General features: G+C 52.1%; 1 protein-coding gene across 1 annotated transcript in view; it reads left to right on the top strand.

The window, feature by feature from the left end:
* The window catches only part of GRIK4 (glutamate ionotropic receptor kainate type subunit 4), a 415050-nt gene that overhangs the window by 113405 nt on the left and 277619 nt on the right, over window positions 1-24026 (top strand). Inside the window, exons 2-3 of the mRNA XM_045080424.1 lie at window positions 4934-5038; window positions 10788-10919. Coding sequence (XP_044936359.1) covers window positions 10838-10919 — 82 coding nt within the window. The 5' untranslated portion in view covers window positions 4934-5038; window positions 10788-10837. The remainder of the gene's footprint in view (window positions 1-4933; window positions 5039-10787; window positions 10920-24026) is intronic.

The raw sequence follows: 24026 nt of genomic DNA, 5'->3' as shown, positions 1-24026 counted from the left end.
GGAGAGTTGGGCTTGAACTGTGGCTGGGAGAGGAGTGTGATCTCAGGCCAGGTTCCAGGGTCAGCTCAGAACAACCGACTCTGACGAGGGCCGTGGCAGGCCCAGCAGTCACTGTGCACTTGAACCTGAGGTGTGTTTAGCCTCACTATACATAACAAGGGGACCCAGGTTCAGGGGCTTAAGTAGCGTGCTCATATCTCTGAGCCAGTCATTGAGAAAGTTGGGATTCTTTATTGTTTTTTAAATTATTAAGTAGATTTCTTAATTGAAACCACAGTCCAATCTCTGAAAATGCACACACACTGTAGAGAACACTTTAGAATGAAAAGCAAGTCTCCTTTCTACCCTAACTGCCATTCTAGAACCCTCTCCGGGGGGCAACTGGCCAGCAGCCAGTGACTGTTCTCTGCACTCACAGAGCCTGGTGCCAGGCCTCCCCTACGCAGGTGGCCGTCGGTGCCAACAGAATTGGGTGGCAGGGAAGAGGTGGATGGACCGTTCATAGGCTCTTGGGCAAGTCCCAGAGATTGTGTTTTGCTTGGATGACTGCTAGAAAAAGTTCAGTTGCTTTGCATCTTGAATGGGACACCACGTGCTTTGTTATGCACCTTTATCTTACTATATGGGGCTCTCTTCTTCTCCCCACCCCCCACTCATCCTCCACCCCAGGGAGAGCCCAGGGGGTCCATCCTGGGCTTCTCCGTGGAATACAGACACCTAGGGAGAGTTGGTTTGGCCCCTGGTCTGGCTGGCACTTAGAAAAAGAGGACAGGGCCTTGCTTTCTGACCATGGTGTCAGAGACACCAAAAAGCCGATATGTACGTGAAGTGACCGTGAACAGGACAGACTCCATTTCGGCTGGGTCAAGGGAAGGCTCCGGGTCTGCCACGTGCTTCTTCATTACTAACATCAGAGCGCTTTCCTCTGGCTTTGACCTCAGTGGTGTGGGAGAGAGTCTGTGTACCATCACCTGTGTGTCTCTTGTAACCCATCTTTGGCTTCTGATAGTTCAGTTCCGGTGAACCAGCCCACCCAGCCGTGCCGGCTCTTTCCAGATCTCCTTATGGAGGGCTGCGGTGCATACAGCTTCACCCTAGGGCATGGCCAAGCCTCTCCAGGACAACCCCTCTCCTCCCAGACACCCAGACAGATCCCGAGCAGGGGAAGAAGAGCTGTGTTTATCTGGAGGTAATTAAAACACTGTCCTTAAAAAGCAGTTTCTCTCTGCATCAGCCTTGTCGCCTGCTCACTCTCTGTTCCACTGTGGACACTCTTGCAAGGTCTCTCTGCTCTAAATGTGTTACCAACAGCTCCAGCACTGGGCAGTTTTGTTTCAAAGCCTCAGCTCACGTGGTCTCTGCTAGGAGCTCATCTCCCTCAGGACCCAGCCTGGTGGCCTCAGATAAATGCCAGAGACGTTCCTCACCCGTCCCCAGCCAGTCTTGCCTGTCACATCCGACGCTGGGATCCTCTTCCCGCCTCCCCCAGCTCACTAAGACCGGTGCTTAACTTCCTATCTTCTCACCTCTAACCACCTCCTTTGCACTGGAAAGCAGATTGGATGCTGTGGCCTCCTCTGCTTGTCTGGGAAGGTGGCTGGGTCCGGAGCCAGGTTCATGGAGGCAGCTGGCTTTAGATGCGGAGCTGTATCCAGGAACCAAGGGCCCCTAATGAGGGAGACGGGATGAAAAATACAAGAGACGGGGAATATGTTTCGGCTTTCCATCCTTTTGGACTCCCTGCCATTTCCAAAATGCACATTGCTGGCTCTCACCAGAGACCTCTGGGTCTCCCCTGGGTCGTTCCTCTGTCTGGGAATCTTCTCCCTGCTCACTGTGTCCCCTTTAAGAGACCTGGCTAACTCAGGTCAAACCTTTTGTCCCCAGGGAAATCTTCCCTTCCCACCACATGAGGTCCTTCTGCCACACACTCCATAGCATCCTGAACTTTTCCTTCATTGTCTGTAATCATGGCATCCAGCTTCTTGGATAGGAGGACACTGTCCCTTCCCTGACTGTGAGCGCCAGGGCCTGGACGGTGCCTGCTCGTAGGCACTCAGTAGAAATATTTGTGGAATGAATAAAGTATCAATCCTCTAGTGTTGTTAAGGATATTTCTATGCTTTGGCCAGTCTGGAGGGAAGGAACAAGGTACACCATTTTGTTTAGAAAGCGCTTTGCTCGTCTGTGAAGGAATGCTCCACTCATTTTCTCACTTGGTTTTCTTAGCAACCCTGTAAGGGAGATGGTTGAAGTATAACTTCCCCATTTTATAGACGAGAGGTTAAGAGATGGGTCCAAAGTCTGCTCTTCTCCTCCAGTCCCTGGTTTTTCTCCTCCGCTAGGCTGAGTCTGAATGAGGAAGGAAGATGACCTTCTTCAGAGAAAGCTTCCGGGATGGGGTTGACTTAGAGCAGCGTTTTGGGGATGAGAGAGCTGTGCGGTATTACGTGTGAGAGGCCTGGGAGGCTGCCCTGTTGGGAGAGGCTGTGGATGTGGTCCTGGACGCCTGTGTATAGGGCTGGAGGGAGCCTTGAATAGTGGGTGGAGAGAGGAAAGAATGGAAGTTCTCACGGACTGATTGCATTACAGTTAGAATCTATTGCAACAGCTTTTCAAGGGAGGAGCCCTAGGCCATGGTTCACGTTTGTGGAGATGGAGCTCTCAGAGCTTAAGTGACCAGCTTAAGGACACAGAGTGGCCCGTAGGTTAGGAAGCGGGGGACACTTGCTCTGGCCCCTGGGGAGGGGCAATTCTTTAGAAGTGGATTGAGGGCTTCAGGCTAGATCTACACAGGAAGTGGCTTGGAGGGGAAGAGAGACTGGTTATTCCTCATGTCCTGCTCGTTAGTGTCCGAGAATGGGAGACAGCTGTCGCTTGTCACGTGTCCTGAGTGCTAGCAGATTCCCCTGGTTGCTTTGGTCCTTGAATACCCTTCCCCAATATCAGGCCTGGGCCTGGCTGGCCACCACTGTCTTTAGTTTATCTGAGGAGTCAGACTAGGTCCCACTCCCCAGCCGATGCAAGCCGCCTTTGGCTAACATGCCACATTGTAACTCATCCCAACCTCCTGGACACATCTCCTGATGGTAAATCCCAAACACTGAGGACACCTGGGCTGTTCATTTGGCCAAGGGAGACACTCAGACTCCCTTCTCTGTTGCTTGCTTCCCCCGATGTGAAAATTGTGCAGATGGGCCCTAGATCGACTTGGATTCGACTCCTCTTCTTCAACATCATGATAATCATTATAATCATATTCCAACATTTCCTCAAGTACCAACTGTGTGCCAAGTTCTGGGATACAGAGAGAAGGCACGTGTAGAGAATACTGAGTACGAACCGGTCTTGGAGCCGGTGGCCTGGTATTCCCGTTGGCCCGCCAGGTGACCGTAGCAGGTCTCACGTAACCTCAGCAGTTCCGGCTGCCACATCGATAGGTGGAGAAAGTGTGAGAATCTGCCTCCCAGGGCTCTTCTGAGGAGCACTGAGGCTGAAACAGTATTCTGCACATAGAAAGTGTATATTCAGTAAATGTTAGCATGAAGTCGAATTCTTAGAGCTGCAGAACGGCACCACTTGAAAGAACTTAGCGAACATCTAGACCTATTCCCTCATTTTCAGAATAAGAAACAGACTCAGAGAGGTTATCCCCCAGAGCCTGTGAACACTGGGTCCCTGCCTCCGGTCCTGGGGGGAGATGGAAAACTTAGACATGCTGCCCAACTCTATCAGGCCCCAGAGGTTGATCCTCCCTCAAGGAGACCACAGGGTCTGGGGCAGCGCTGCTTCCCTGACCTGGCCACCCAGCTTCCCTGCACGCTCCGTCCAAGCTGCTGGCTGCTGCTGGGAGCGTCTTCCAGCCAGGGCGGGTCGGAACAGCCGAGAAGCCCACATCCATTTGTCTTGAGGAGCCTGGAGCATCATGAGGAGTAATCAAGATCTTGTTGCCCACAGACGAGAGAAAACCTGTAATTAATCTGGCTGCCCCTCTGATTTCCTCTGTCATCCCCGCTATCAAACACCGTCTGGTGGCTGTCAGCCGCCTCTCGGACCCACCCTGGAAAATCACGATTAATGGTGCAACAGCCCTATGAGGACTGGAGAGAAAGAGAGAGAGACGGGAGAGGGACTTCTGACACATCAGGAGAGGAGAGGCCATTTAGCTCAGCTGGGCTGGGTGGAGTCCCAGCGGCATGCTTACTACCTGAACGCGGTCAGCCGGCGACATGCTGTGTGCTGTGTGTGTGTGTGTGTGTGTGTGTGTGTGCAAACCAGTGGGGGCTGGGGATCTTCAGGCACTTAGCGAGTTCTGCTCAGTGTAGGCAGCACAGCAAAGTGTGTCGGGAAGCTACTTGTGCAGAAGAGATGTTCCCCTGCTCCCCTGGAGCTCATGGTCTGGTTGTGGAGCGAGGTGGTAAGTAAGCACAGATGCTTGGCGAAGGCCTGTGCAGGCACGGGGAGCTGGGCACTGTCCATGGTGCTGATGGGCCTGTCCTAGCACCTTCCATCAGGCGTCTAAGTGTGGAAGTGGGCCAGAGATGCCTGGAGATTTTAGGGATCCTCTGGCCTGAGGAAGTTCACCTGTCCTGAGATTCTGGGGGCGGGGGGGAAATGACAAATCAGGTTCTTTCAGAAGAAGTGGGGATGAGTGATTTTTGGTGTTTGTGTGAGGAAACTGCCCCTGGGTAGGTAAGCAGTAGAGCCCATCTCCTCCCGGAGCACATCCTTCCTGTGCTCAGAGAACAGTGGGCGTCACACGCTGCCTGCCACCAGAGCTTCCCAGGACAGCCTGTGCCATGGAGAAATGGGCTCTAGATTGTAGGCTCCTCCTGGGCAAGTGCTCCAAACGTCAGTCACGGGTAAAGACTTCATGCTGCCAGAGCCTTTTCCACGTATGTTATCTGACTGGATTCGTTCATTATTTCCACAGATATTTTTGAGTGCCTACTATGTGCCAGCCTGTGCTAGGCATTGGAGATACAGGTGGAAAATTCCAACGTGTTCCCCGCTCTCCTGGTGCTCATCAGCCTGTGAGGTAGGCATCACTGCTCCCTTGTTCCTGACGAGGAGGTGGGCTTTGAAGGAAGTAAGCCCCTCGAGAGTGTTCCTTCAGTAAGGTCCAGAGCCACCCCCACTGGCCTGACTTCCGTCCTGGTGTGGCCTGATCAGCAGGGTTATCCCATGTCATCCAGAGCGGTGCCCTCAGTGACACAGGAAAGGGCTACATGTCAACCTTCTGCCCTCCAAGTTCCCAAAAGTCCAGGAGTGAAGCCCAGCTCTGGTTACGTGGGGACAAAGATTCCCCAGAGAGCCAAAGTCATGCTTAGATACCTGCTTTGAACTAAAATTCTGCTGGAAAAGAGCAGCAAAAGTGCAAGAGACAGAGATGTTTCAGCTTTCCATCCTCTTGGACTCCCTGCCGTTTCCGAAATGCACACTGCAGGCTCTCACTAGAGGCCTCTGGGTCTCCCCCGGGTCGTTCCTCTGGGAATCTTTTCCCTGCTCACTGTGTCCCCTTTAAGAGACCTGGCTAACTCAGGTCGAACCTTTTGTCCCCAGGGAAGCTTTCCCTTCCCACCACATGAGGTCCTTCTGCCACACACTCCATAGCATCCTGAACTTTTCCTTCATTGTCTGTAATCATGGCATCCAGCTTCCTGGACATGGGAGTGCTGTCCCTTCCCTGACTGTGAGCGCCAGGGCCTGGACAGTGCCTGCTCGTAGGCGCTCAGTTCCTGCTTGCTTCCCTCCCCATGCTGTGATTCCTCTTTGCCCGGATCTACACCGTGATTTCCCCTTAGATTGTTTGACCTACAGCAAATATACAAAATGTACAAATCAATTGGCAATTTATTTCATATTGGTGTAAACTGAACATATGTCTTTTTTTTTAAATGACCCCTTTACTGTTTTAAGTAAACTACCCCCAACGTGGGACTTGAATCCATGACCCCAAGACCAAAAGTTACATGCTCTGCTGAGCCAGCAAGACGCCCGAGTCAATGCCTTTTAGATGTCATCTGTTCATTGATTCATTTGGCCAATATTAACAGAGCACCTACTATGTGCCAAGTAGCATGCTAGGTACTTGTCACTGTCCCTCCCATCACCGCTGATGGTTCTGCAGGCAGACAGCCTTCTTGTAACTGGCTAGTGCCATGAGAAAGAATGTTCCAGGTGTGGTGGCAGCATTTGGGGAAGAGATCACAGAAAGCCTCAGAAGGGAGATACTGCAGTGAGCCTGTAGAAAACTGTCCCCAGGCCATTGGGGGTCGAGGTCACATCCCACGTGGGAGCTCTCATACAGGTGGCATATTGGGAAAATCAGGGCTCAGATTTTGCTGGAACCTGAGGTGCAATGGGCTGGGGGCAAGGGCAGGTGAGCAGGATCCAGCTCGTGAAGGGTTTGCCTGTGGGACTGAGGAGTTTGCCCTTGATCCTGGAGGCAGGACAGAGTCAGGGGAGACTGAGCCTGGGTATGTCGTTATCATGTTTGCATTTTAGTAAGAATCCCCACCACACAGCTGAATGGAGAACCACCCTGGGAGGGAAGGAAAGACCCAAGGGAGGGAGGCCAGGAAGGCTGCTCTGACCAGAGTCCAGGTCATTGCTGAGAGACATCTGGATGGGGGTGGTGTGAGGGTGACAGACCATGGGGATACAGAGACAGTCATGGGCTTTAGGAGGCAGAGCAGTCGGGATGGGGTGATTGATCAGAATGGCGTGTGGGATGGGAACCATCTTTCTGGCTTGGATGACGAGTGGGGTGTGGTGCTGCCTAAGAGGACGGAGGAGAGAGAAGAAGCAGCTGATGGGTGTGAGGGGTAGGGGGAGAGGTTACCCTTTGTCTAGGATGCAGTGTGTCTGAGGTGCTCAGAATTGCGGGACGCAGCTGTATTATGCCAGGGCCCTGGGCATGAGATGAAGCCACACCATGCAGGTGGCAAGGAGCCACAGGAGGAGGGGAGCTCCCCAAGGGGGACAATGTTCGTGGGCAGGGGGCCTTGGTGCTGTATCTTCAGGATCGTTTCTTTTTCCTCCCTAAATTATTCAGATACTTTTAGTTGATAAAGGCTGCCCTCTTTGGTTCTAAGACCAGATTCATCTAAACATTAAAATGAAAATAAGACCTCAGATTTCTTTGTGCTTTTTGATGAAGAATCTGCAAGCTTCCTCTCTTGTTCTTATGTACACACAGTAAAGCTATATAAGAAAGGCCAGTGGAGTCAGAGACCTGGCTGTCTGGGGCTTTGCCTCCTGATGCCTATGTGACCTTGAGCTAGGCCCTTCCCCTTTCTTGGATTCTGCTTCCTTGGTGTGATTGAGATTTTCCTGTGGATTAAAGCAGAAAGAGACGGTGGAAAGAATTTTGCAAACCAACGAGCCTTACAATCATGAAACACCATGGTTCTTTTGATTCCTGTAAGGTTTGGGAAGAGAACATTTCTCATCTCTGTGCCCCAGATCATACAGTCGAGGCCCCAGAGCAGCCCAGGACCTCCGTCCTTGCTGTCCTTATGTGCGGTCTCCAGAGTCAGCTAGGCTTCATGGCCACGAACGATGGGAGGCAGGCCTGCATGGAAGGAGTGTAGTTGTGTCATCAAATAGAATTTACACAGGCTAATCTGACACCTCTTTAGCAGTCTGAATAATAATTACCGAGTGGCGTGCTGATCAGGCATAAATGGAAGGCATTTGACATAAATGATTATAGTTAGTATTGCTTTTATACAGCCTAACCAGATTTTTACAGTTCTTTCCTCTTTGACAGCTGATTCATTTATCCATTCAACACATATTTATTGAGGCTGTAATATATGCCAGGCCCTGTTCTGGGCCCCGAGGAGACAGACGAACAAGATTTCTGCTCCTCGCCCCACCCCCCCCTTTGTTTGAGCTTGCATTCCAGTGGGGGGACCATCACTGGACAATCAACTTTATCCATAGCGAGTCAGAATGTCAGGCTTCTCTGGAGACTGTGTGTGCTGTAATTTGTCCTTGCATCAACATCCATGAATGATAGGATGGAGATTCTGAGCCTGATTTGCCAACAGCAGAGTTGCCTTTGTCCTTTACCTTTCTTTCTTTCTTTTTTTTTTTTTTTTAAAGATTTTATTTATTTATTTGACAGACAGAGATCACAAGTAGGCAGAGAGGCAGGCAGAGAGAGAGAGAGGAGGAAGCAGGCTCCCTGCTGAGCAGAGAGCCCGATGTGGGGCTCCATCCCAGGACCCTGGGATCATGACCTGAGCTGAAGGCAGAGGCTTTAACCCTCTGGGCCACCCAGGTGCCCCAGTCCTTTACCTTTCTTTACCCAGGTGATGGCTTGAGCCCTTCTATTCATTGAACAAGTTCATCCTGCACACCTGTTGTGTATAAGTAGACTGGGGAATCAACAGCAGGCTGTCACTTGTCCTTGACCTTAAGAAACCCACACTGGTTCCATGTGTGGGCACATGGCAATGTGAGAAATAAAATAAACAGAAATATTTTATTTCTCCCAGCAATGGGAGGAAAAGCTGTAAGAATCAGCATAGGCTGTCACAGCGGCACATAGAGGGGCTCTGGATCCTGGCAAATGGCAGGGGTCGGGGAGAGGAGCATCAGGCAGAGGGAACCAGGGGTGCACAGGGAGCTGCCTGGTACTGGGTGTGGCTGGAACATCAAGTGTGTGATGCTTAAACAAAGACTTACTGAAGTGTGCAACACACACACACACACACACACACACACACAGAAAAGTGAATATAATCCTAAGTACACAGCTCAGGGAGTTTTCACAAACTGACTGAACACACTTGCTGGGCAGGGGGCCTTGGTGCTGTATCTTCAGGATCGTGCCTAGAGTAAGCAACAGGACATTGTCAGCACTTCCAGAAGACCCCACATGGCCCTTCCTGTTACCCCAAGGGTACCCACCAACAAGGCTTCTAACAGTTTTTTATGCTACTTTTCTTAAAAAAAAAATTATTTTATTTGAGAGAGAGCACGAGTGAGCAGGAACAGGGGGAGAGGGAGAAGGAGAAGCAGATTCCCTGCCTCAGGGTGCCTGATGAGGGGCTTGATCTCAGAACCCCAAGATCATGACCTGAGCCAAAGGCAGACAGTTAACCAACCGAACTACCTAAGCACCCCAGTTTTTTATACTTTTTATAGAAAGAATCATGTCATATGTGTGCATGTATGCTTCTGTTCCTAGTTTCTTTTGGTCAAATTATGTTCATGAGATTCATCCTGAATCTCAACACATGGTTGTTGATGATTAATTTTCATTTCCATGGAACCTTCTGTTGTGTGGATATACACTGTATTTCTCTGTTCTGCCTCTGGACAGCTGGGTAGTTTCCAGTTTGGGGAAGTGAAAAGTGCTGCTATGAACATTCTAATACATCTCTAAGACATCTGAGCACATATATTCTGTTGGAGATAGGCTTATTGTGGGGTTGCAGTGTCCCTACGGTACTGGTAAAGCTCTGGGTTTCAGGAGCATAAAGACCGGTTTTTCAAATCCGTTCTATCAACTTACACTTGCCTTGGCACCATACAAGAGTTCCAGTTGCTCCACATCCTTGTCAACACTTGACATTGTCTTTTTTAAAAAGTCATTCTGGTGGGTGTATAGTGGTTTCTTACTATGGTTTGAAGTTGCATTTTTTGATGCCCAGGGATGCTGAGACCCTCTTCCAACGTTTATAGGCTTTTGGATGCAGTTATTAGTGGACTGTCTGTTCTAGTCTTTGCCCATTTTTCTGTTGAATTGTCTGGCTTGGGTGGGGGAAGGGATAATTTTAATACTACTTTCCTAATCAGTGGTGACCAGGGGCTAGCATATCCAGGTGCTTACTAGCTCTGACTTGACCCCATTGATGGTGTGTGACTGGCAGGCTGCAGACTCTGTTCTCAGGGTGTTGGTGGTCTCAGGGAGGGGACAGTACCCATGCTGCCTCGGGGGAGGCAGTCCTCTCCAAGGCTCTGGTTTTGACACCAGGCCCATTGGCCCCAGGAGGAATGGAGATTGGTGGAGAAAGGATGGGGGGGGTGTCATTTCCATCAGGTAGCAGGAGCAGATGCGGAAACCAGCTGATGACCTGGTTTGTGTGCTTCTACTCTCAGTTTTTACTGAGAATGGACCTCTCGATCTGGGCCAGGGAGGGACTGATGGTGTGTAGTTCATCCTTTAGGCCAGGCCTGAGCGCAGCTGCTTTTCCCCTGTTATCTTGGTCTGTGGTTCAGCTCTCCCACCTGAGAGACGCCAGGCTAGTTTTACCTGCGAGGAAACTGAGCTGAGGGGTCAAGGACAGTCCTCCTGAAGGCCACCTTGCTAGCACGTGGAGGAGTAGGACTTGAACCTAGCCCCTTCCCCTCACTGCTCCCCAGTGAGCAGAGCAGGGCATACAGCGTGTCTCCGGGGCAATGGCATAGTCTCGCCACCCCTTCCTCTTCGGCTCACTCATGGCTCTTGTTTCTCAAGAGCAGATGAAGGTTTTCATTCCAGTTAGAGATTTCAGAACCGTGGAGCCCCTTACATCATTCGGTAAGAGTTACTCTCCCAAACCCCCAGCTGGATCGGGGGGCTGGGGTTAGAACATGAACCTTCTGTGGGCCTGGCCTCAGGAGCAAGGACCAAGGAGCTGGCCTGGAGCTGGCCTGGAGGTTTCCCTGCCAGTGGTTCTGCAGGGGTTTGAGAGCCCTCCCCACGGGGCAGCTTTGGTCCCAGGGCTGGGTGGGTGGCTACCTGGCAGGGGCGTCAGACTCACCTGCTCCCTCCCGCCGCTCTCCCGCAGAGTTATGTCATGCCCAGACCAGCAGAGGGCTCCATGAGGATTTATAGAAGATGCCCCGCCTCTCGGCGCCTTTGGTGCTGCTTCCCGCGTGGCTAGTGATGGTCGCCTGCAGCCCGCACTCCTTGAGAATTGGTAAGTGGGGCAGCCCAGCTCTGGGGGATGCCCCCGCCTGGAGCCCGGGTGTTCGTGGGGGACATCTTGTGCGTTGTGCCCTCCCTGAGTTCAGCTGGGCTAGTGGTGGGGGTGGGCCGGGCTCATAGCTCCGATCCTGCTGGTGGTCAGTCTGTCCAGCCCCCTTGTGGGGAGAACAGAGACGCGGAATCCCTGTTCCAGTTTGTGGCGGACTCGGCCTGGCACACGAAGGGTGAAGCAGGAGGGTGGGCATGACTGTGGGGATTTTAAATCCAGGGCTGGAGATTAGAGAAGAAATTACCTCTCCTGGTCTCTGATCAATCCAAGAAGTCTTCCTGGAGAGTGTGCCTCAGATCTAGTCAGGGAGAGCTCTCAGGGGCCCTGGCCGGCTGCTTGGCAGGGCCCTTGACATGGTGTGTCGGTTCTCCCTGGCCTGGTTCTAGAGAGGGAGGCAAGGCTACTGCAGTGGCCAACATTCTCCCCATGGCCTTGCTGCTGTGGGGACGCCCACTCTAGGGACAGGCAGGGGCTGTGCTGCTCCCTGTCCCAGCAGCAGCCCTGGTCCTGGAGCAAGGCCTTTCTCCCCTGGGAATACAGGAGTGCCTGGGAAACCAGGTGCCTCTTCTTCCCCACGACGGCATGAGCCTCATTCCCTATAGGCTCGGGCACTGCTAATGTGGGTCATATGAAAACAGCCCTGACTGCAGGGACAAGAAGAGTTTATGCCAGTGTGCACTGTGCGGTTGGTCCATCTGATGGCCCAGGACTGATGTGGGCTGTCATGGATTGGGGGATTGTGTATATATGGGGAACGGGGTCAGTGTGGACAGGTGGGTTGGGGTACAGCAGTGAGAAGCCCAGGTGGATGGGCTATTGGTCGTAAGAAGGCTGAGTTAACATCAGGACCCCTGGGGCAAGGGGAGACAAGAGCCCCAGAAGGACTCAAATCTAGGCAGCTTCTGCAGATAGGTACCCATGGGATGCCCCTCTTCCCAGACTGGGGTGGGGAGTGAGGGAAGTGGATACTGCCAATAAGGCAGGATCCTAGATCCTAGACCTGAACTTAAAAGTGTTAGAGGCTGATTGAGAAGGAAGGTATCTTGACGCCGAGTCCTAGGAGATTGGCTTTTAAGCCGCTTGTAACCAGGACTGGTCCAGATTCCTAGAGGTTGGCCTGCTGGTGGTGGGCAGGAGGCCCCGGGGGGGCAGAGGCAGGCCAGAAGCCGCGACCCAGGCTAGGCCCGCACCGTGGGCCAGAAGCCAAGCTGCAGGTCTCTGGGCTGCCCCGTGTGGACTCTTGGGCCCACTTCTCCATGCATATGCAACAGTGGCTGATTGGAATCAGAAATGCAGACAGGTGACTTAGTTCTTCCCTTCTCCCTGCCCTCAGCGCGCCACTCTGCATGCTTTAAAGCAAGGAATTAAAAACAAAATCTTCCCTCCCTCTCCCCATTCGTTTTTACCGAACTTCAAAACCTAATTTAATTCTGCTTAGGAGCAATGCAAAACGGTTCGTATCCTTAAGATGCTTAATTTACAAGATGCCTACAGTTATTCAGCGTTTGCTGCGAGGTTTTCTCCCCCTCTAAATGAGCGGATAAAGCGGTAACCCATCAATTTCCATTTGTCGCTAATGGGAAGCGGAAAGGGATTGAGCCAGAAACAGCAGCGCCTCACGGCCTTGGCTCTCCTGACACCGGTTCTCCAGGAGGGGAACAGAAAGTGGAGCTGACAGATCCTTCTCTTGGCTGGGACGCTGACAACGGAGGGCTTCAAAGGGACCCCTCCTGCTCCCGCACCCACTCCTGGAGCATTGCTTGTCCAGTGCTGTCAAGATGCTGTTGGCCCTCTGTTTTGGTTCACGCCAGGCCACTTTCAGCCCATCTCCAGCCAGGCGCCCTGCTGGCTGGCAAGGTCAAACCGGGCCTCCTCTCACACAGAGGCCAGGAAGCAGAGTGAAGCCAACAAAGGGACAGAAAAGAAAGGCAAAACCAAAAGCCTACAATGCCGGGACCCGTTTCCCCCGTCTCCTTGGTTATCCTGGGAGCCAGGAGGTTTTTCAAGTCTTCTGAACCTAATGAACAGAAAGGTGCTAATTACTGTGGGCTCCAGAGGGGATCTGGAGTGGGGCAGGGAGGGGAGGAGAAGTAGGTCAAGAAAACAAGTAGCTGAGCTTGGCAGCAGGCAGCCTTGAGCAGAACGGGCTGGACCGACGCTGGTGGGGCTGGCGTCTCCCGCGGCCCCCAGAGGCGCACGGGAAAGGGAGGGGTGTGGTTCCCCTTGCCCCTTTCCAAGGGTCACTTCTCCCTGCATTTGGTGCTTTCGGGGTTCCTCCCAAACTCCTCAGCCTGCGGAGAGAGTGAGGCTGCAGAAAGGATGAGGAATCCCAGAGATGAACTGCCCCACCTGCTCCAACCTCAGCCCTGCTCCGTCCTCAGCCCTGCTCCGTCCTCAGCCCTACTCCGTCCTCAGCCCTGCTCCGTCCTCAGCCCTGCTCCATCCTCAGCCCTGCTCCGTCCTCAGCCCTGCTCCGTCCTCAGCCCTGCTCCTCCACCGGTGACAGTATGGATGTTTGCAAAGAGACGGCCAAACCCATTACGCTGCCCCGGCACTGCTGTTTTTCATTCAAGTGAGGTGCGGGGCGGGAGATCCAGCCAAATTGTCTATTACGGTGCCCGGTGTTTACCCCCCGAATGAGGTTTTGGGTAAGAGAAAGGGATTTTATTTATGACCGTGAGGCTGCCCGCATAAATTCCCCAAACTCTCACACATATGTCAGCCCCCTTCAGTCATCCGTCTTCTGAAAATGTCTTTTGATTTTGCTTCTGTCCCTCTGGGTTCTCTGAGTGATGACTGTGGGAGCCACAAGTTAATAAATGCTCAGAAGGGGACCCCACCCCATCTCTCCCGCCCTCTAGTACTTGGAGGGACTGTCGTCTTCTCTTAGAGTGATGAAGGATTCTGAAGATCCCATTCTCCAAGCCGCTCATTTCACATATGGGGAAGGAGGCCCCAAGGGGATGTTGCAAGTAGGTGGCCGGGCTGGTGGCAGCCCACGCTAGAGCCACTAGTCATTGACCGCTCTTGCCCTGCTCGCTTGGCCTCCCATCTGTGGGCTCACCGGCCGTTGGGGGGGAGATTGGCCACCCGCGGTATTGTCTCTGGTGCTTTTCTTCCACCCCATTCCTGACATTAGCAAATGTTAGCTTTGCCCTGAACACATGAAGTACTCAGTAAGTATTTGTCAGCTTTCTAGACTGCTTCCTGTTACTCGTTCCTTGGCCCCCATTTCAGCCCCCGTGAACTACTAATCACTGTTACCCAAATAGACCAGGAGGCTTTGCTCTGGGCTTTCCCCTCCTCCCTCCCGTGCGGGGGAGCTGCTCTCCCCATTCTGGCTTCTCTTCCTGGAAAACTGCTCCCACGACGCGTCTGCTTCCTCTTCGCCTCCCCTCACTTCCTTCTCAGGAAACTCCTACCGCAACTACCCCTTCTCCCCCTCCCTCTCCTCCTCTTCCTCCCCCAACACTATTCTCCCAAGCTTCAATGGCTGTCCTTTCTCATGATCTCCCTGTCCGTCCGGGGAGAAATCATCTTTTTCCTGCCATGTTTCCCATTCCCTGGTACTTAACACCTGTTCCAGCACCTGCTGGGTCATGCTCTACTTATCACCAGACTGTGAACTCCAAGGGCAACTGGCCACCGGACACACTCCACGTATGTGAACGGATTGCTCAGATTCAGTCACTGGGTGTGTGGACAGATCCGTAGCCCCTTGCAAGACCAGGTTCCCCAAGAACACATTCAGTATCTTTGTTTTAACATACGGTCCTCTGGTCTTGCGTATGCTTAAAGGGGTAGACTGACTGCAGGAAGGGGAAGACAAAGGAGGAAAAGGAGGAGAAAATGTGCTCGGTCTTCTCTGGAACACATAACAAGAATGGGCTGAAGCTCTTCATTGGGTTCTGATGCTGGCTGTGACAGTAGATACAGTGAGTCAACTACCCATTTACCAGTGCCCTCGACAGGTGTTTGTTGAGTACTCTGTGCCGAGCACTGAGGACTTGGAGGCGCGGTAATAATCACCAGAGCCCCTCCCACTCAAAAAGGCCTTCCTCTCTCCCACGACCCGGTCTTCGTAGTTCACGTATATCCAGCATTGTCCATGGCAGAATTAACCACCTGATGTTTAAGATGAAGACAGGAAGCCTTGGGGAGTTGAAAGATCTCACAAGGTCGTGTAAGAAATTGGAACCTATCACCAAAGCTGTCTCTTTCTACCCTGGGCCACCGCAGCTGTACACCTGGAGACAGAAGGGCGACCCCATTATCAGAACACACATGTAAACGACACCGTGTTCTACCCAGTAAAGGAATTATCAGAGGGAGTCTTGGCCTTATATCCTCTCCAGCTCTCCGTGGATTCTTTTACCTGCAAATCATTTCCCAAGGGCACAGAGAAAGTCCATCTGACCAACGGGGAAACTGAGGCCTGGGGAATTGAGAGGCTTGCTCATGGGGCACAGAAGTCCTGATGGGCTTGGGGCTTAGGAGACACATGAGCAGGTTGTGGGAGCAGTTGTGTCTCTCTCAAGTTCAGAGTTTCCTGGCTGGTAAAGCAGCAGGAACCTGGATTTATTTGACGCTCTGCCTTACTAGGACACCCATGCACTTTACAACTACCATTTTTTACTTGGTTGGTTTCCCCCAGTGAGTTCCAAGTCCTGTACAGAGAACATTAAACATAGAATATTCAAATGTTATAAAGATGGAGATAATAAGAGAACTGGGGGAGGTAAGAGGGAAGAATTAAAAACACCATTTTTTTCATTCTCTTCTGCTGTGTATTAAATATATCTGACACACCGAGATCCAAATATACCAGCAAAATTCTGTGTCTTGCAAAGAAAGGATTCACCATGGGTTTTTTTTTTTTTTTTGAGGAGTGGGCTCCCCTCAATAATCTTACCACATGATGTGATTTATGGCATTTTGATGGGCACGTAACTTGTCATCTCTCTTCCAAACTGAGTCATGCAGGTAGGCAATCAATTGGTCTTTCATATTAGTGACAAATAGAAATTGATGACTTTCTCCTTCATCTGTCATCTAGAGAGGGAATATGGAAAGATTTCTGGGACACAGATCTCTCCCCTGCTGAACACCTTAGGGGATCTGTGTCTGTCTTTATGATGTCTGTATTCCTGGGTCTAACCCAGTGCCTGCCCCAGAGTCGTGCCCACCTAATGTTTGCTAGATGTGTGACCTGATGGCACGGTTTTGAAGGTGGAGCTTGACCGGTCCGTTTTTGGATGTCTCTCTCCCCAGAAATCGGTCAATGCTCAAAAACACCAAACAGTGTCGTTTAACGATAAGTGAGCAACATGTGTAATTAAAAGAGTAGATATTTTACCGAAAGATCAAGACATCTATGTGGGTGTGTGTCTATAAGCATGTGTGCCTGCACCAGGCTGTCTCTCCCTGCTCCCCCACCACGCCTGCTGCCACACCTGTAGTCGGGGGGAGGGAGGTCAGCTGTGTTTAGGTAGGCCACCCAGCCAGGGTGCTGTGCGGAGTCCCTCGGCCCATGATGTCATCATTTGTCTTCACCTGCAGCTTGCCTTCTTCCAAGAGTGCTACACAGGACGCTTTCATGAAGTCTGAATTCTCTCCACCTTCCCAGAGCCCATCGGTGCAGTATGACTTCAGGCTGTAGTCTTTTCTGCTGAGATGTGAGGATTGAGTTTGGTTTGGGTGGGTTTCATGTTACTGATAAAGAAAACTGGGGGTCCCCATTAGGTGAAGTAAGCCAGCAAAGGGCCCCTCCAGCAATGCCACAGCTCCTGACTCCCAGCCATCTGGAGAGTTCTGTGCCATGGTTTGTGGTATGTAATGCGTTCTCACACCTGTGTTAGCTCAATTTCCCCAGCAACCTGCAAGGCAGGTGGGAGTGAGCCCATCTAATGGAGAAAGGTCCTGAGGTTCACAGAGGTTGTGACCTGCCCAAGCTTCTCCAAGGGAGGAGGGGAGCAGGTATGTCCCAGGTGGGTTAGCAGAGGAGCTCTGGGAAGCAGAGTTGGGGCACAGCTAAGGCGGCAGGGTCCTGAATAGCCTGTTGGCGGTACGTTCTTGCTCAGTGGAACTGCAAGCCACTGGAGGCCTGTACACTGTCACCAAGACCTCCTGAAATCTGGCTGAGCTAAAGAGAATAGGCAAGTAATGGTAGCAAATGTTGTGTTTTCTTAAACAGATCGTGAAGGATCTTTGGGAGAAAGCTGGGAAAGGTCCCAGAAGTAGGGATATCAGAGCCAAGGAATGGGGCTCTTGTTCTGTAACTAAAAGTTCTATTTTAGAGAATAGAGCTGATTTTCAGATGAGTTTTGGTGTGTGGCTGCCTGGGTTCCCTTGTGTTAGAATGGCCTCGTTTCCCTTGGGCTCTCATTTTGCCCCTCTGCACGTGCCTGAGAGGAGCTGCTGCTCTGGTGGGTGAAGCCCAGCTGGGCAGAGACGCACCTGGTCTGGGAGAACAGCCATGACCGTATCACGTCAGACTTTTGGAAACCTGTCTTCAGCTCTGTGAGATGGTTTACAAAAGTCTTGAAATGGGGAGTGACTGGTTAGCAAGCTCTATTTTCTTCCCCCTGTGGTGGTTTCAGGTATGTGTGGGGACGGTGGAAATTATAGAGAGAAATTGGGCTGAGAAGTCAAAAACTGTCCATCAGGCAGACGGGATCAGCCATTCTGGGGACAGAGGCTCCCACAGCTGGAGGTGGCCACAGGGGTGGGACAAGGATTTCAGCCTCAAAGCCGGGGGTTGGGCATGTTACCTCGAAGGCCACTTTGAACCTGGGATTCTGTGGAAGCATAGTTTGGTCTGTGTTCATATGTCCATAGGGAGACATTTCATTATCCTTGTGTCCTCATTAACGACCATCAATAAGGGCTTAGAATGGAGGCAGCCATCTGCTTAACTTAAGCCCTGACCCCATCTGGCCCCAGATGCTTGGACAGGGCAGATAAGACAAGATAGCCCTCCTGATCCTTTCTCCTTAGTCAGTGTAGACCTGTCTGCGTGTTTCCCTTCCTCTTGCGGCCACGAGTCGGGGAGCTGGAGAAGCATGGGGGGATGGTGGGAGCTGCTGAGTGTGTGTGAGCCAAGTGTCCGAGTGCCCGTGGGATACACGTGTGTGCGTCGGCAGAGCCCCCACATCCCGCTCACAGCCTTGCAGCTTGGCTCCAGGAATGACAGCGGTCACGCTTTCTCTCTCTGGTCTCTGTAGGAGTAGACACACATTCTGTGTCAACTTGATGGGGCCTGGGCCATGGCTGCAGGGGAGCCCTGGGTATCAGGAGGCTGTAGACACCTGTGAGACTGCTCAAGTGTACTGCTGTGTCTCCCTGTGGGTTTCTTTCCATCGAGCTGAGTCATGGCGCCCAGCTGTCATGGCAGCTGGGTTGGTGAGGCCCATTTGAGCTCACATTGATGAGGAGGGCTGTGGAGAGGGAAGGGAGCCCAGACTGGCGTGGGTAGCGGGTGCTCAGCTTGCACCTCTGTTGGCATGCCTGGGGAGACCATGCTGGTCTCAGGAGGCACCACAGCCCTAATGGGGGCTCTTTCACCACAACGCCTGATGGGAGTTGAGATTCTCTCTGTTAGCATGACCCTTCTCAGAGGAGAGGGTCTGAAGTCCATTCTGAAACTCTACCCCAGGGGCAGACATTAGCCACATCCCCTCAGCTCCTCTCCCTCCCTCCCTCCATGTGTTGGGGTTGAGTGGCCATTTGTGGTGGGCCACGAGAGGGTCCCTCAGTGTCCCCTCCTCCTGGCGTTTTCCACCCAGACCCTCCCAGATGTCTGTGGCTATTCCAAACTGATGGGTGCATGGAGGGCAAGAGGAAAAGGGAGCCAGATGTGTTCTGGGTAGCACTGGGGTTGGCTCTGGAAGGCTCTGGCATCGTGTGGGGTTGATGCCAGAGCAGGAACTCTAACCAGACTGCCTGGGTTTGCATCTGAGCTCCACTCTTTATTGTGAGGTTGAATGACCTTGGGCAAGCACTTAATATCTCGGTGCTTTAATTTCTTTATCCATAACATGGGATAAGAGCGGTCCCCAGCTCAGGCTCTCACGAGAGTTCAATAATTGACCCCAGAGACAGTCCTTCGAACTGCATCAGGTGTGCAGTAAGTGCCAGGACAATGACAGCTGGGATGACGGAGAGGACTTTGGGGCCACCCTGTCTCCATCCGGCAGCTGTCCCCTGCCCTAGCTTTTCTGCACTCCTCCAGCAAATGCTATCTTTCCCCTTTTTCTAAAGCCTGCTTTAAATTCATCTTTTTCTGGGCACTGGGACTCCGCACCTGGTTGGGAAACTCTTTCTTCCAGAATTATCCAGGGGCAAGTCGTGCACATGCTCATATGTGCGCTGCACTGTGTTCACTGACGAGCACCCACCTCTCCCTTGTTTGAATTCCATCTAGCCCAGGAGCCTAAGAGCTTTTGAGAGATGGAAGTCTGTCTTCTCCACCCTCGAGGGGCACTTTGCACACTGCGGTGCTGGTCCCAGGTCCTGGCTAAGGGATCCGAAGGGTCTCCCATCTTAAAACGTCCCCAGCCTCACATCTGTCTTCAGCTAACGTCCCATGTCTCTCCTCCCCTTTACACAGAAACTCTGCAAGAGAATTACCAACTCAAAGCTGTCTATATCCCCTGTCTTCTCACCCTCTCCGTGCGGCTTCCTCCCGTTGTCCTAACATCATCCCCACCAGGATGCCCGCCGGACCGCATCCGGTTGTCAGTCCCGAGGCCTCATCTCACTGGCATTGATGTAGCCTCTCACTCCCTCTCCCTGGAAACATTTCTTGCTCTTGGCTTCTGGTCACGCTCCATCTTGGTTCTTGTGCTTCTCGCCGGCTACTCCCTCCCAGCGTCCTCTGCTGATTCCTTCTTGTCTCCCTGACCTCTGGATAGGGATGTGCCCCAGGCTTCGCTGCTGACACACTTCTCTCCTCACCCACCCCTAGTGATCTCCCTCAGGCTCGGGGCTTTATGTGCGTCTGGCTCCCGTCTTCTCAGCTCCCGCCCCGACCTCTCCCGCAACGCCGGACTCCTGCGCCGACTCACCATCCCCACGTGGATGTCTGAGAGAAACTCAGACTTGGCATACCCAAAGTCAAGGTTTGGATGTTTCCCTCCAGCCTGCCGCTCCTCCTTTCTCCCCCAGTCCACACACTGGAATATGCTACCCCCTCTTTTCTGACTTAGGCGCCAACCTTTGGAGTCACGCTGCATCCTCTCTTTCTCTGACATCCTGTATCTTTTCCATCAGAAAATTCTCTCCAACTATACCCAGAGACCAGCCACTTCTTACCACTTCTCTCTTGCTTTCCTGTTCTAAGACTGTATCATCTCGCACTTGGGTTACCACAAAGCCTTTCTCCTGGTTTCTCTGCTTCCTGCTTGCCTGGTCACTTTCATTTATCAAAATGGCAGCAAGAAATGATTATTTCAAAATGTCAGTTGCACCATGTCAGTGCACCTCCCCAGCGCCTTCTCAGCCCAGAGTCGAAGAAAACAGCCACAGGGTCCCATGGGACACTTCATGGTCTGCCCCACTATTGGGTTACTTTTCCAGTTCCTCTCTAACCGGGTGACTCTTGTTCACCCACACCAACCGCGACCCCAGTAATCCCCTGCCTTTTTCTCCGACAAGGCAAGGACGCGCTCACCTCAGGGCTTTTGCACGTGCTGTGCTCTCTGCCTAACACATGCTCCACCGAGATCCCTGCCTGGTCCATGCCGTCACCCCCTGCAGGCCATGCCCTGCCCCACAACACCCCCCTCCCCCCCACCCACCCTTACTTGCTTGATTTTTTCCTTAGCACTTATGGCCACCTGGCAAACCAGTCCTGGTTGTTTCTGCGTCCTCCCATCAGGGAAAGCTCTTTGTTTTCTTCCCTACTGTTTCTCCAGCACATCAACAGTGCTTGGTGTATAGAAAGTACTTGCTGAATAGCTACCGGACAAATGAATGATGCAGCCCCAGGGAGGGTCCCAAAGGAGCGCCCCATACGCCTGCCGTTCAATGGCAGAGACGATGATGGTCTCCCCGGACACAGAAGCTGTTCTGAACAGGTGTTCCTTGTTAGGGACAGTGCAGCAGCCCTGCTGGCTCCCTGTCCTGCGTTCTCCCATTCCTGCAGCCAACTCCAGGTCCTGGGGCCAATCTCAGTCTCAATCTGAGGAAGCCCAAGCCAGCAGTTAATGACTCAGCATCGGAGTGAATCTTGGCTGCTGGTCTTTCTTCGTCCCCCTCAGATTCAAACACCTGGCCGTTGACTTCTAATCACCCCCACCTGGGTTGCCACCGCAGTGCCCAAGATTCTGTCTCATTGGCAAGTCTGAGACCTCACTCTGGCATTCAGCAGTGCCCAGGCTCCCCTGGGCCTCTATGGCCAGGCCTTGCTCGTCTCTATCTTCTGAGAGTCCAGGGGCCTGAATCTGGACCCACCCTCCAGCTGCGACCCTGCCGCCTGCTTCTGGCTCTTTCCTGCAGCCTCCTTTGCTGGCCAGGGTACCTGTCTGTTGTCTGCCAGCAGATGTTCCCAGTGCTGTACTCCGCCTGTCACACAGTCCTGATGGTGGGAGGGACCCCGATCTAACCCATTCTGCTTTGAAGACTGACTGTTGGTCTTTTCTTTCTGTTGAGCCCAAATCCGTGTGTCCGTCTGTGTCTTCTACTTCCTGTCCCAGCCCTGCCTGTGGCTCAGGAGCATTCAGAGTGGGCGTCTGCTCTTCCCAGTGATGGCACCGCTGGGCTCCAAGACACTGTTCACAGCTCCTGGTATCTCCTTTCTTCCAGAGATCCATCATCACTGCCTTCATTCCTTCCTTCTCAGCATCCTGGTCACCCTCCTCCAAATGGGTTTCCTTTTTCCAGAGTATGCAACCCCCAGATCAGAGGCAGGCCCTCCCCTTAACTGCTTCCAATTGAACACAAGCTCCTGCTCCGGCTCCAAGCCCCTTGTTGGACCCATTCCCACCGAGCCCTGGCTGACCACTCTAGAGGTTAAAGAAAGCCCATCCAGGTCCCACCTCTGCCTGTGAAATGCTCCCCACTCCCCCCACCCCCCTGGCTCTTCACAGGCTGGGCTTTGCTCCCAGCCCCCAGAGTCAATGCTCCTGTTGGAGGGCCTGCAGTAGGATGTCCTAGGGTCACCTGTGCAAGGACACCTGTGTTAAAGAGCCCAGGGCTGGAGCTCCACGATGTTGTGACCCCTGTGGTGTCTCCCCAGATGTGCTTTTCCCCATCCTTTCTAGTATGGGTCTTTTAAGCAGGGAGTGACACAGGCAGGGCAGGGAATGCCACTTGGCTGGCAATGCTCGTAAATTCCCCCTAGTGGCTGGGATCTGACAACATGAGACTTTGAGCTTTCAGCTCATAAATGAAAGAACAGGGATTTTCCCGGAGATGACAGAAAAGGGAAGCACACAGCCTGGGGGGCCTCAGCAGGAAGCTGTGCTAAGGACTTGGCCCAGAGTGACAGCAGCCGCCGGTCTGTGTGGGAGTCGATTTGCTCAGGGTGGCCCCCAAACCTCTAGGCAGCCACCCTGGGGTCTCAGGCCAACAGACCCAGCAAGGGGGCGAGCTGTGCGAAGGCCATCTGTAAGGAATGCTGCTTGTACTTTCTGGAGCCCGCAGGGTTTCTGAACCCAAGGGGACTCTTACCTGGAAATGGTGGTTGATACGAATTTCCCCTTCAGAGCCAATTTGGACGCCAAGAATGTCCAAGGAATTAAGGTTGTTAAGTGGATGTAAGTAGCATTGGTGGAGTTGAGTCAAAGTATCTGTGATCCCTCCTATTGGAGCTCTCCTTATCCTTAATTAGCTTCTTCCTCATGGGCCCAGAGAGCATCGGCTTGAGCAGGACAGGTGGGCCAGGCTCTCTGGGAGGGCTGCCACTGTTGGTTTGTGGTTCCAGCCTGGGGCAGGGGGCTCCCTCTTGGGTCACGAGCCAGCGCCTCTCTTGGATTAAAAATTCATAGGTACGAATCTCCCTTACTGGCTATATTCCTTTAGGCAAATTACTGAGCCTTTCTTGCACTCAATTTCCCATCTGTCCACTGGAGATAGCAGTGTACTGTGGGAGGTTACTGTATTAACTGAGAGGAGGTACGTAAAATACATGGTGTGTGCATCTAGTAATATTTAATAAACAGTAGTTCATTTCCTTTTGTTCCTTAAAAAAAATAGTAATACATTCTATAAAAAGAGCAACAATTTGCTCGACATCGGGGCCAGCATAATTTTTGGATGTTGTCATAGGGTAGTGGAATGGCGATGGGCTTTATTGACAAGCAGTGTTGGAACTGAATTACGGTTTCAGCATGTGACCCTGGACAATTACTTGGCGCCTGTTTTCTTCTATAAAAGGGGAGTGACATTACTTACCCTGGGTGATTGTTGAGGTTTACGTGTGATAACTTATGCAAAATAGCTAGCATGGTGCCTGATAATTTATAGGTCAATAAATAATAGTTATCAGTAGTTCTATTAATTATTATTACCATAGTTAATAATCATAATTATTATTACTGTAGTTTTCCATTGCTTGCCATAATGAATTACAATGAATTCAGTGGCTTCACCAAGAAACATTCATTATCTTACAGTCTGTAATTCTGATGTCCAACACGGCTCTTGCTGGGTAAAAAACTACCGTGTCGGCAGAGCTGTATCCTTTTTGGAGGCTCTAGGGGAAAGTCTGTTTCCTGCTCATTTGAGTTTTTGGCAGAATTCAGTACTTTGCAGTTATAAAATCAAGGTTTCCGTTTTATTGCTGGCTATTGGTTAAGGCTGCTCCCAGCTTCTGGAGTCTGATGCATCCTTTGGCTCGTGGCCCCCTTCTTTCCCCTCAGAGCTGGGGGTCAAGTCCTTGTCACATGGTAGCCCAGCCAAGGAAGGCTCTCTGATTTTAAGAACTCAGGAGATTATATTGAGCCTACGGGGACAATCCAGGATAATCTCCTCATCTCAGGGTCTGTAACCTTAATCACATCTGCAAAGCCCCTTTTGCCTTGGAAGGTAACACATTCGCAGGCTCCTGGG

This window comes from Mustela putorius, unplaced genomic scaffold (assembly GCF_011764305.1).
Source record: "Mustela putorius furo isolate JIRA1106 unplaced genomic scaffold, ASM1176430v1.1 tig00000460_pilon_pilon_pilon, whole genome shotgun sequence".
Lineage (NCBI taxonomy): Eukaryota > Metazoa > Chordata > Mammalia > Carnivora > Mustelidae > Mustela > Mustela putorius.
This window is presented reverse-complemented; position numbering and strand designations above follow the sequence as displayed.